The sequence below is a fragment of the Mustela nigripes genome, chromosome 1, assembly GCF_022355385.1.
Source record: "Mustela nigripes isolate SB6536 chromosome 1, MUSNIG.SB6536, whole genome shotgun sequence".
In the NCBI taxonomy this organism is placed as follows: Eukaryota; Metazoa; Chordata; class Mammalia; order Carnivora; family Mustelidae; genus Mustela; species Mustela nigripes.
The window spans coordinates 40,369,658-40,383,069 of record NC_081557.1 but is presented as its reverse complement, the minus strand read 5'-3'; the positions used below and the strand labels follow the sequence as shown (position 1 = coordinate 40,383,069).

Below are 13,412 nucleotides of genomic sequence, written 5' to 3'. Positions count from 1 at the left end.
CTCCCAATCCTCAGAAACTGAAAGAAAGCCAAAGTTCTTAAGATTCCAGAATGTTCTGATAAGGATCTTTCCCATTTCCCAAAGGGACAGCCAACAATTATCATAAGAGACTCGAGTTTTTCCTATGAGCTCATATACATTGTTGTATTTAGAGCTCCCAAAAAGAGCTGGCCTCTTTAGCTTTCACGGAGACTCCCAGAGTCTTTCATGCTAGATATGAGAGGGGAAGAAGCTCTTTGCTTCAGAATGTTCAGAATGTAGGAAAAGGAAGTCCCAAATCTGCAGATATCAATCAAACACATGTGGCTGCTCACCACATCTCCAGCACCATCCTACATATACTGTAGAGTATACAGGACAACATCCCACATGTGACACAGTTCCACAACCTTGATTAGAGGAATTAAAAATGTATGCCAGTTTTCTGCTGGAATAAAGACCAGTATCACATACAAAAATTATATCAGCCCAACAAAATAGGTACTATAATACTATTATTATACCTATAATATAGATGAGCAAACTGAGCCATCTAGAGACTAAGAAACTTGCCCAAGGCTATGCAGCTAATCAGTGTTGAAGCTTAAACTCTTAACCACCCAGATCCTAGAAATGACAGAAAAATGGGAGGGAGGGCATGTAGTGGATATCTAAATTGGCATATATTTTTTAAAAATTTTATTTATTTAATTGACAGAGAAACAGACAGTGAAAGAGAAACACAAGCCAGGAGAGTGGGAGAGGGAGAAGCAGGCTTCCTGCTGAGCAGGGAGCCCGATGGGTGGCTCAATCCCTGGAATCATGACCTGAGCTGAAGGAAGATGCTTAATGACTGAGCCACCCAGGAGCCCCAAAATTGGTATACATTTTATAAGTTAATTTGGCAGTATGTATATGTATTTAAATATAAATGTCTTTTGATCAAGCAGTTCCACTTCTAAGATAATATCCCATGGCAAAAGTTATGTATTTCTATAAAGATACATCTAGGAGAATGTATAGAAATGCAGAGAAGAAACTAAGGTCCCTGAATGATTATGTGAAGCAGAGCCACCTGCTAACCTGACAGCTTGCCTTAGAATCATTACTCGAGGCTGACACATTCTTCTCTACCCTGCAGGTTAGCATACTTCTGGGCCTCTATGTTAAAGCAACGTAGAATTTTGTCTTAAGTAATGCTAGAACGTTATAGAATACCTTAAAAGAAATACTTATGGAGAAAATTTGGTAGTACACATAAAAGAAATTGCAACATGACCAAATGAATTTTATTCCAGGACCACAAGGGTATATTTCTAAATTTGGAAAATTATTACTATATTAAATGACTGAATTTATGTAATTCTTCAATAGATGCCCAAAGCAAATTGATAAAATTCAACATAAATATTGAAGCTTTAAAGACCAGATTATTTCCTTAAAATAATAAAAATGTAAAATAATACACTATATATAAAAATATATAAACATATAATATGTATAAAATAACATAAAATACATAAAATGGTATACTATATGATGAAATAATGTATTTTTATATTCTACATATTTATTACATATCTTTTTCTATTTAGGAATATAAAATATTTAGTAATTAAATAATATAATAAATTAAAATAGTACATCTATTTAAGAATCAGACACAATATGATCCTTCAAAGAAAAGCACAAAAACAATTCAATTAAAAACAGAAACAAGGCAAGTATTCTCCTTATCACCATTATTGTATTAGAGAATGTTGCCAAAGTAGGAAACTTGGACAGATACACAAGTACACACACACATATGCACAAATATACAACCAAGACAGTGAATTCAATAAAATAAAAATAACAAATTGTGAATGTGAAAAAAGTATTGTGCAAAGTGGTCAAGAGCCTTTGGATTTGGTCACCTCTGGATTCTGATCCTGACTTCAGCAATTAATAACCATGTGAACTTAATCTCCCCAGACTTCAATTTCCTCATCTGTAAAAGGGAAGAGTAAGGCCTGCCTCCTAGGTTTGCGATAGCATTAAGTGAAATATTATCAGATGCTTAATCCAGTACCTGGCATGCAGTAATCACTCTAGTTATAGTAATTGTGCTAGTTAGTCACTGTAGTAATCCATGTATCATTTCTTCATATAAAAGAAACACATATAATACCATGCAGTATTCATCTATGCCACTGATTGTCAACTAGGAAAATCTAATGAAAAAAAGAGTCTTCTTCGTGAATAGGTAAGAATGTACAGAATGTGCCCTAATGAGAGATAAGGAGACCTATACAAAGAGCTTCAAATCTTTTAGAGGAAAAAGAAAGGAAAACCCAGATTTATAGAGGGACACACCATGTGGAATGAGAACTAAATTTTTTCAAAGTAAGTAATTTAAAAAAGTCTATAAACTATAAAACAAACAACACTAGGACAGTTCTTCTGAATCCAGTGTGTAGCTTTAGAGCAATCACAATTAAAATGTTGTATAGAATGGTATAAATCTCACTTAAAGAAATGGGTAGTTAAGGGACACCTGGGTGGCTCAGTTGGTTAAGCAGCTGCCTTCGGCTCAGGTCATGATCCCAGCGTCCTGGGATCGAGTCCCACATCGGGCTCCTTGCTCCACAGGGAGCCTGCTTCTCCCTCAGACTCTGCCTTCCACTCTGTCTGCTTGTGCTCAATCTCGCTCTCTCTCTCTGACAAATAAATAAATAAAATCTTAAAAAAAAAAAAAAAAGAAATGGGTAGTTAAGAGGCAAAACCAAAAAGGACCTGTAACCCTTGAATCTTAGAATCTTACTTTTTAGAGCTATGAGCCTTCTGAGGTCAGCTCGTATAAGAGGGAACAGAGGTTGAAGAATGCATTTAAAGACTCAATCAGGGGTGCCTGGGTGGCTCAGTGGGTTAAAGCCTCTGCCTTCAGCTCAGGTCATGATTCCAGGGTCCTGGGATCGAGCCCTGCATTGGGCTTTCTGCTCAGTGGGGAGCCTGCTTCCTTCTCTCTCTCTGCCTGCCTCTCTGCCTACTTGTGATCTCTGTCAAATAAATGAAATCTTTAAAAAAAAAAAAAAAAAAGACTCAGTCAGTTGGTTCCTGGGCTGAGATAGGAACTCAGATCTCCTGACTTTTTGTGCAGTTGTTCTTTCCATTATTTTGCACTGAATCTTTATATCTAGAACATAAAAGAATATTCTGAAAAAGATGAATAGTGAAAGAGAAGTAGTCTTACATAATACAATATATTTTAAGGCAGCAGTAATTAAAATGGGTCAGTATTGATTAGAATAAAAGAAAATAAGGTGCTCAGAACTAGTGTTTGGTATATATAAAAAAGAATGTAGTATATGATTGTCTAAGCCACAAAATAATAAGAATATACATACTAATAAAAAATTATTAAGGATCTTAAATTTCCAAATACCTATATCTTAAAATAAATTCCACAGGTATTAGCAAAATAAATATAAATAGATCAAACTATTAGAAAATAGATTTGCTATCCCAATTAGGGAGAAGTAATGTTTTTATAGCAATTTAAATAATGGAAGACTTCTCAAAAGAAAAGATAGGCAAAGATTATCATAAAAACTTTACAATTTCTTGGGGCGCCTGGGTGGCTCAGTGGATTAAAGCCTCTGCCTTCAGCTCAGGTCATGGTCCAGGGTCCTGAGATGGAGCCCTGCATTGGGCTCTCTGCTCAGCAGGCAGACTGCTTCCCCTCCTCTCTCTGCCTGCCTCTCTGCCTACTTGTGATCTTTGTCTGTCAAATAAATAAATAACATCTTAAAAAAAAACTTCACAATATCTCTAAAGTAAAACTTGTTAAAAAGCAAAAAATGATGGGATGAAAAAGTACTAAGAAAAATACAAACTCAACCAGAGGATGTAACATTTGCAAATATTTATGCACCCAATATAGGAGTATCTAAATATAAAACAAATATTAACAGAGTGAAAGGGAGAAATTTTCAGCAATGCAATAATTGTAAGGGACTTTAATAACCCCACTTTCATCAATGGAGAGATTATCCAGACAGAAAATCAATGAGGAAGCATTGGCCTTACATGATGTATCAGACCAGATGGACTATTAGAAACATATAAACATATACAGAACATTCCACCCAAAAGCGAAAGAATACATATTTTTCTCAAGTGCACATGAAACATTCTCTAGAATAGATAATATGTTAGGAACAAAACAAGTCTCAATAAATTTAAGAAGACTGAAATTACATCAAGCATCTTTTCCAAGCATTATGGTATGAAACTAGAAATAAATTTCAAAAGAAGAATATTGTAAAAGGTTAATGTCTGTAGAGTTTACATATATTACCAACAAAAAAATAAACCAACAAAAAACCCTAATACCCATATGGACACTTGGGTAGAGCAATGCAAAGCTAATCTGCCCACTAAGAAAAAACAGAGTAAATAAACATTTAAAATATTTAAATTTGAACTTGCTTGCTAGCAAATTAGTTGAAGTAATAACAAAGTGGCATTTATTGATTATCTGATTCTTAATATATTCTGGCCCGTAAGGAGTGAAAGCAAAGCAAAGTCCAGTGCTGGTAGTTCTTAGGAGGAAGATGCCTCTGTCTTTGCCGGTAGCAGTCTACACTGGAGGCAATTTGGCAAATGCAAGTGTTTCTATACTTTGACCCAGTGAATCTCAAGCCTGAGAATTTGTTCAAGGGAATAACTTGAAGGAAGAAAGAAAAAAACTATGAGTACAGAGTTATTTAGAGCAGGGTGGTTAATCATAGCTAAGAGAACTGTAAACATTTGGAATACCCAGCAGTCAATGCATCAGTGGAAAGGTACACCTATTCAATGATAAACAACAGGACAAGTCAAAATATATGGAATCAGTTATGAAATAAGTTTAAAAAGTAGAAATAAGAAGATATAGCTATACAAATCAATTGTGAAAAAAATTATAAATGCAGGTAAATACTGGAAAGAATAAAAATTGCATATTTTTTTCAGAATTTAGGGGATTGTGGGGCAAATTTTAAGATGAATCTTTTCCTAGTGTTTTGAAGCTGCTTTAATAAGCACAATAAAAATTAAAAGTAGAAAAATATATCATATTTTTCCCCGAAGTTTTCCTCTAAAGATGGTTAATTTTCTTTAATTAGTACTTTAAAAAGTTGTTGGAAATTTTTCTTCTGGGAATCTTGTTAATGTTGAATAGGTAGCTGTTAGTTAACTATATTTCAGATCAGGGCTTCCAACAAAGTTGATGGCACCCTGGTCCTGCCCATACAACAATCTTTAAGCAGAAGGCTTCTGTGCTATGACTGACCAGAGAAGAGGTGAGCCAGGAGATGGGGGGCAGGAGGGAGGCAGGAGATCCAAAGTCTTATTTTCCAGATGAGTCTGGCAGGGTGGATGGGTGGGGACTTGCAGGGCCAGGGAGGAAAGGGCTGGTGTCTGGACTTTGTGGTGACAGCAGATTAGAAAGCAAGAGATGACTCTGATGTCTTGAAAAGAGGAACTGTTCTATTTGAGTGACTTCCTGGGTGTGAGAGGAAAAGGAAGTGTCAAAAGTTGAGGCCTGGGTCACCCTTCCAGGCCTTCTAGGTGCTAACAAGGCTCAGGGAGGGCTGGCAGGGTCCGGAAGTGGGTGCTGGTTGGGAGGAGACAAGTTTAGAGGTTCTCTGGGCAGGAAACATGATCTGATTCATTCATTTATCTGCAAATATTTACTGAGGGCCTCCTCTGTGTTTGGCCCATACTCGCCACTGAGACCAAAGCCCTGACAGAAGTCTCCAGTTTACACATTCACCTTCTTTTATCTGGTAGAAATGAATCCAGCCCTGGCCTGAGGAGAGCATCTGCCCGGACCCCACCTACCTTTTTCCTGCTCAGCTGCTTCACTAAGTTCTGGAAGCTTGAGCCCCACTAAGTTCTGATTTCTTATCAGGATGTGCTCCTTTTTAGGGGAAGAAGAAAACAACATTTCAAACAATAACATCAGGCGGAGCTCTTCTCTTGGTTCTGTTTATGCCTCTGTGACCACCCAGCCTTATGTGGGAGGTACTAGGGGCAGCCTCAAAGGGGGGTGGACAGCCATGACATGGTGACATATGAAGGGCACCTGGAAGACAGCTCCTCTCCCAGCCCATAAAAGTGCCCCAAACCCCACCATTAGCACCACATTTCTTGGGTTAAGAATTGTCCTTGGCATGGTCTGCCTTTTAAGTAAGCCTGGGGGCCTCAGGGCAAATGAGCTCCAGCCACACTGTGGCTGAGAGTTATATGACAAACAGAAGCAGAGCCCAGGGCTCTGGGGACAGGATGGTCGCCTAGATGTGTATGGAGCTTCTGCTGGAAATTTTGTTGAGCCCATGACTGTGCTTCAAGCTAGCTAGAGCTTCCTGCCCTGTTGTTCAAGGCAGTAAATGCCCATTTCTAGGAGTTGTGACCTCTCCTACCCCAGTTTTGTCAGGGGCTGGTTATGGCACCCCTAGAGTTGTTAAACTCTCCAGACAAATGAGGCCTGAGAATTGCTGCCCCACTATGCTGCTTGGGGCCTTGGCAGTCGAAGCCCAGGAGAGATGGGGATGCTGACCACAGGTTAGTCAGCACCAGACCAGCACTTCCAACATTTGAGAGATCTCCTCACGCCTGTGACTTGTGCGTAAGAGGGGATTTTCAGTCTCCCGTGTAGCAGGGGCCACTTGAGTGGTTTGTCCCCCGGATAAAGAAGAAAAAGGGAGGGGCCAGCAGAGGGTGCTCCTGGCCCAAATGGAAGCAATTGGCCATGGCCCTTTACCTGTTCCCTTAGCAGCTCCCTGGAGCCTCCAATTCAGAGCATCATGGAAAGTTTCTGAATAGGAATAAAGGTTTCTGAATAGGACACATTGCAATGTGTCCCTGCTAGCACAGAAACCTCCTCACTTGTGCTTGACTGCTATCAGATGCCTCTTTTCCTTCCCCAGCTCACATGCCTTCTGTAGGGGAACCAGGGGAACCTTGTCCAGTTCTAGCCATGAGGGTGCCAGGACCCACCCCATGGAGTCCCAGTTGCCTTGGCCTGTGGCCTGGGCTGGTCCTCTGGGGAAATGGGACTGGATAACAATTCCTTGTCCTGTTCATCTCTTTTCACCCTCACATCCTATCTCGGTCCCATACATTGCTGGATATTCCCAATCACCCCTTGCGTAGGGTTGTCTCCCCATGAGAGACTACTGTGCCTGGTTTGATGGCCAGTGAAAGATGGGGCCATCATGGACAGTGGAAGAAATTCACCACAGGGGGAGCAGCCCCTCATAGCCATCATTATACCTGAAGATGGACTTGAAGCCTTTGGTTAACAGGCATGAGGAAGGAAAGTTCAGGGGCCTGACAGAGGGAAAATCTATGCCATCCTTGGCATGACAAGGCACTCTATCAAGGGCTTCCTGTTTATGAGCTGCCAGCTCTGACTGGAGGGGAAAACACAGCCCAGTACTGAGGGCCCATGTGCCCATCTGTCCACCTGCCTTCCCCTTAAAATGTGACTTTGTGTGGCAAGTACATCCCACTGATCTCACCCTAGGAAGGGAGGTAAAAGCACCTGAAACATATATGAAGAAGATGCTGCACAGTGGGCCTGATTTATCAGGATGGGGAAGTTTTGGGACCCATAAGGCCCCAGTCCAGGCCACAGCTGCCCTGCCTAGCAGTTCAGCCTAGAGGTCTCCAGCCCAGGGCACACCCTGCCCAGCTGGCCCCCAGGAACTTACCTCACGGAGCTTAGACAGTTTTTGCATCCGTACTGGCTGCACTTGTATCTGGAAGTCTTTGAGTCCGGGTGCCTTGGCCAACTTGCTGCCAACTTTGCCTGAAAAACGCTTCTCTTCCTCTGCCAAAGGCAGCTTGGCAAGCACTTTCTGCAGCCGGGGGCCAGATTCTTCAGGACCGCTGTCCCAGGAGACTCCCCGCTGTAGGGGTGGCCGGGAAGCAGGGGGCCGCAACTCTGCTTTTGAGCCAAATTTTGACCCTGTCGGCTCTCCAGCTGTACCTTTTCCCTGGGGGCTCAGGGGAGCCACCCCTCCAGAGCCCTGGGCTGGACCTCTAGGCAGAGGGTTGCCTTCCTTGGCTGTCTTCAGAAGTGCCTTTCCCAGCTCATTTTCAGCAGGGCCAGGCTGAGGGCTATTCAGAGCCATTTTCCCACCACTGCCTATGCCAGAAGCTGGGCCTTTGGGTGTGGCCTCAGGGCATTGGAGGGGATCGCAGTTTTCCTTCTGGTCAATTGCAGTCTCTTTGGATTTCTCAACTGTGGGACAACGAGGAGTCAGCCTGCCCTGAGACACTTTCCTCTGGTCATTCTGCTTCCGGTCAGCTAACCCTTTGGAGACATTCTGAAAGAGACAAGGTAGAGCTGGGACTCTGGAGGCAGGCTGGAGAGGAAAGAGGTGGGGCCACTTCCACTGTGGGGCCTCTGTCCCCACAGACCCTGCTAAGGTGGCTGTGTGTATGTGTGTGCACTGAGTGGAAGGGGAGGGCTTCTCAGTCAAATATAAACCAGTAAAGGAGGATGCACAGGCAAGCCTGAGGTCTATAAAACAGATAGGACAAGGGGACCTGTCATTCACAATCTTCCAAGGACTTCCCAAGGGCTAGGGGCTGTGGAAGACAGCGGAATAGTAGACTGGTTGGGGGCAGTCACAAATTTCAGCCTTGACTCAGTTGCCCCAGTTTCTAGTCTTGACTCTTCCTGGCAAGGCCCTTAACTCTTTAGGGACTCAGATTTCTCATCAGATTTGTGAGCCCTCTGAAACTATTGCAAATGTATATGTGTGTTTATGTGTGCATATGGTATGTATTTTTCTGGGAAGAGAAACCATGGCTTTCAGCAATATTGCAGAGAATTCCATGATCTAAAAACGGTTACGGATCTCTGGATCAGGTGATTCTTGCAAAGGTGATTATCTTACCACTCAGAAGTTCTAAGATTCTGGACTCTTATTTCATTTCTCAAGGGAAACCTGCTTTGTGAGGAGGATTTGTATGGCTATCTTGTGTGAGTAGCAAAACTCTGCCAGAGGACTCTATCCTAGCCCCAGTTCTAGATGAGATTATATTTCATGCTGCCCTCAGCATCACCTTGAGCACTTTGCTCTAAGCAGAGGTGGGACCCTAGTGCTCATCAGCAAAGATGAGATTTTTCCAGGCTGCTGCCAAGAGGAATCCCAATCAGGAACTGGAAATTTACTGTAATTTTTACGAGAGTGACAAAAGCAGCTGTCTTGTCTGACTGTTCCTGGGCCCAGCAGTCCCCCTAGTCTATGGCCAGTGGCCCTAGTGAAGGTGCCAGGTTATAAGGCTAAAGTGAAGGTGAATCCTGCCTCCTTAGCCCCCGCATACTTTAGACTTCCAGTCATCATAGAACAGAGGAAACTTCTAGCCTCCCCAGCCATGACACTCCACTCACACTCACTTGAAGACTTCCCAGGGCTAGCCTAGACTTTTGGAACAGTGTTTCCCACCCAAATCACCCAAATAGGATAGAGTTCACACTCACAGGCTCGCCAAAGTGAGGTGAAGAGACTTCGGCCTCATCCCCCTTCTGCTGGAGAAAGTGAACACATGTCAGACAGCAATGCAAAGAGACCATATCTTTTCTTAAATACCCTCAAAGTGGTATAGACGCTTTCCCTTCCCAGCACTGTCATCTCAGTGGGTCATGAGGGCCTCTCAGGGGTTAAGGGATAAGGGGAGAGACCAGTTGGCATAGAAACCCCAATCAGGACCCCTGTTACCTGTGGTGGTGCTCCAGGCAAAGGGGACTGTGGGTCGCTGCATGCATCCAAACCTGGAATAGTCCAGACTCTGGTGAGTGATGTCTAGCCCCTCAGACCATCAGCTGTCCCTTTAGCAAAAACATATCTACCTCCTCAGAATGCCCTCCCTTGGTTCCCCAGCTATGGTTGTCAGTAATGCCTGACATGTTAAGTACATTTCACATGTCACATTCTATGGGGAGCCCTCATTTAATCAGCACAGAAACCACATGAGGAAACTGAGGCAGAGGGAAATCAAGGCCATACAGCCAGGAAGTCTCAGCACTGGGAATTGAACCCAGGATGCCTGGTCAGAGCCCGAGTTTGCCCAACATCTCTGACAAGGGCAGGCTGTTCTCCCTGGCACCATGCCCCTTTCCGAACTGGTTTAAGGGTGTGGCCCTGTACACAGTCTAATGAAAGGGAAGAAACCAAAAAGAAAAGAGTGGCTCAAATAGAGACCCTTTTAAATAAGTTCTGGGGTAGCCCCTCTCTGAGTTCTCTCTTAGCAGAGAAAGCACCAGTTGTAGCCCCTTTCCCACAACCTTGCCTCTGTCCTCACCTACCTAGACTCATCTGGGGCAAGGCCTGTTTCCCCACACTAGCTCAAAACCCCAATAGAAAGTACATCTACCTCCTCAGAGGCAGCCCGACCAGGCCTAGGTGGGAGTCCTCTGGGGAGGAGGCCAAACAGGGGTCCTGACTAGAAAGCCTGCAAGATGGGATGCATCCTGGTCGGACCAGGGGTTGGACTCAGCTGCCACCCAAAGGGAGAAGCCAGGACAGGAAACCTGGTACTGAACCTCACCAGGTGGTGTGGAGACAATAAGCGAGTTGCTTTGGGAGGAGTTTGGAGAAGCTCCGGGACTGAGATTCGGGGAAGCAGCTGTGGAGACAGACACAAACTGGCCAGCATTCATGAAGGTTTACGACTTCAGCCTAACAAAAGATATCCTTTCGGGCAATTTTGACCCCTGGGAACTGGGACTGCTTTGTCAGGTTAGGGGCTGATTCTGGACTGCCATGTGACTACCACAGGAGGACTCCATCCATGCAGGAAGGTCCAAGAGCCTGTGCACGTGGGCCTCACACAGAGATTTCTCTCTATGTAGGATTAAGGGATGGGGAATCCATGTTAAATTCATGGGTATCATAAGGGCTGACATTTCTTGGTGAAACAGAAAGCCACAATAGGTCCCCAAAATTAAAAGCGGTGTTTTCTGGGCTAGAGTTGGATCAGTATTTTAGAGCTTCTGAAATAGGGTAAGATACCCTCTCTTAACAAGATCTTCACAAGGATCAGTCCTCCTGGCACCTAGCCTGGGGGCAGGCAAATCAAAGGCCACCCCTTGGAAGCAGGCCTCCCACTACAATTGGATCCTGGCCCTCCCTATCCCCTACCCCACCTAGGAGGGGCTCAGGGCAGCCACCTGTATATCCTACCTGACAGGGAGTCTCCGGGGCCGCTCCTGGACTTCCTCCCACGGCGGGTCAGGAATCGTTCACTCACCAACTTGGCTTCTTCCAGCAGTGCCAGGTTTTTCTTCTTGTCCTCTTCTGAGATGCTGATATCCGGCAGCTGGTCATTGACCAGGTCAATAACGTGCCCTGCGGGGTCTACAGCGGGAGGGTGAACTCAGGGCGAGAACCACACAATCCTTGGCCCCTCACACCTTAGCCCAGGGAAGCTGCCCAGAGCAAACTCAGCCCACTGAGGGCTGCCTCAACAGGTCTGTCATCTGTGGCTGTGGCAGGTCCTCTGTAACAAATGGTCATGAAGCCACCTAGGTTTCCAGTCCTGTCCTAAACTCTGCCATTAGGAAGGCCATCAGGAGCTCCTCCTCCATGCGATCTTTCCCTAGAGTGTTGTTCTTTCTGGTCTCTATTTCAACAAGCTAGAGAGCTTAAGGTGTGTGGATAAAGAGCACTCCAAAGATCACGGCCACCTTCCCTCCCTTCTTTCCTCTACTCACACTATCTACCCCTACCTTTCTCCAGAACTGACTCTTCTCCAGCAGCGCTTCTCTGGGTGAATGACACCACTTTCCCCAGCTGCTCAGAACCATGGGAATCACTCCACACTCCTTCCTCGGTCTCTTGACATCCATCCCATCAACTGATCATCAAGTCCTGATCATGATTTGCCTCAGAAATATCTCTGGAACTTGTGTCTCCTCTCCACTCTTGTTCCTTACATCTTACCTGCACAATTACAACAGCTGCTTCATAGGTCCTCTACCTTCACGCTATCCCCTCCTGCCATCTCCCACTGCCACAGAGTGACCTTCTTTTTTTTTTTTTTCTTTTTTTAAAGACTCCCATTTATCTATTTGACAGACAGAGACCACAAGTAGAGAGAGAGAGAGAGAGGGAGGGGGAAGCAGGCTCACCGCTGAGCAGAGAGCCCGATGCGGGACCCGATCCCAGGACCCTGAGATCATGACCTGAGCTGCAGGCAGAGGCTTTAACCCACTGAGCCACCCAGGCACCCACAGAGTGACCTTCTTAAGAGCCATATCTGACCTTACACTTCTCTGCTGACCTCACATCATCAGGATTCCTCATGGTCCCTAGTCATGTGCCAATGCCAGACTGGGTCCAGCATCTTTACCCATCCCACATACTTCTCCAAAGGCCCTTCCCCTCCCCCCTGATGGTGAACATCTTTCACTGTGCCTCTCTAGCTCCCCTTCCCGCTTCTTTCAGTCATTTGCATTGGGTGAAGCCTCAGTTTGCGTTGGGTGAAACCCCGCTGAGTCTCAATTATGTTAGTTAAGAAGGAGCTAAACCCTATCCTCCAAACTCACCCGAGCCTTGGCCAATAGGTGAGTTCAATCCCCCTGTCTACAGTGATTGACTCAGGGATCACCACAGAAGGCCAAGGAGAGGCAAGTCTGGGAATTGTGTTGAGTACACAGAAGAAGGACTCTCTTTCCACTGATGGGATATAAGCCTGGAGTTGCTGGTAGCCATTTGCCAAAAAGAAAGCTAACGCATGGGTGGAAATTTGAGAGATGGGATGAGCCGATTGATAATGACCCAACTAGAGCACCTGGATTCAGCACTCCTTGAAAACACAAACTCTGGCTTTATTTGTATGTATGTATGTGTGTATGTATTTTTTCTTTCTTTTTTAAAATTAACATACAATTTATCTTTTGGTCTGTGATTCATCAGTCTTACACAATTCACAGCACTCCCCATAGCACATACCCTCCCCAGTGTCCATCACTCAGCCACCCCATCCCTCCCACCCTCTCCACTCCAGCAACCCTGTTTGCTGTTTCCTGAGATTAAAGTTTGTTTCCTGAGATTAAAGGTCTCTTATGGTTTGTCTCCCTCTCTGGTTTTGTCCCGTTTCATTTTCCCCTCTCTTCCCCCATGATCCTCTGCCTTGTTTCTCAAATTCTGTATGTATGTACTTTTAGTGTAAGATAGTTTGAGTTTTTCTATCATTTGGAAGACTCCTAACTAATTCACGCAGCAGAGCATTCAGTTACTTTCTTATGGTTCCTGCTCCCCTACTATGTTGTTTCTTCTACCCAGAATAATTTTTCTTTCTTTTTCTATCTGTCCAACTTCCTAAGGCACAACTCAAATATGCTGTCTTCTGGACAGTCTTCCCCCTCCCCAGACAGAATTGATCCCCTTCTT

The 13,412-nt window shown here is 44.4% G+C and overlaps 1 protein-coding gene across 7 annotated transcripts in view; it reads right to left on the bottom strand.

Annotated features, from left to right (window-relative positions):
- IRAG1 (inositol 1,4,5-triphosphate receptor associated 1) overlaps positions 1-13,412 on the bottom strand; it is a 127,787-nt gene that overhangs the window by 49,004 nt on the left and 65,371 nt on the right. For 4 of the 7 annotated variants that reach the window (XM_059408246.1, XM_059408262.1, XM_059408287.1 and 1 more), the window contains 6 exons: positions 11,202-11,375; positions 10,567-10,644; positions 9,738-9,790; positions 9,500-9,547; positions 7,719-8,336; positions 5,845-5,923 (listed from right to left, as the gene is read on the bottom strand). In XM_059408246.1, coding sequence (XP_059264229.1) covers positions 5,845-5,923; positions 7,719-8,336; positions 9,500-9,547; positions 9,738-9,790; positions 10,567-10,644; positions 11,202-11,375 — 1,050 coding nt within the window. The remainder of the gene's footprint in view (positions 1-5,844; positions 5,924-7,718; positions 8,337-9,499; positions 9,548-9,737; positions 9,791-10,566; positions 10,645-11,201; positions 11,376-13,412) is intronic. The other 3 variants (XM_059408254.1, XM_059408270.1, XM_059408277.1) reach the window with 3 other exon arrangements.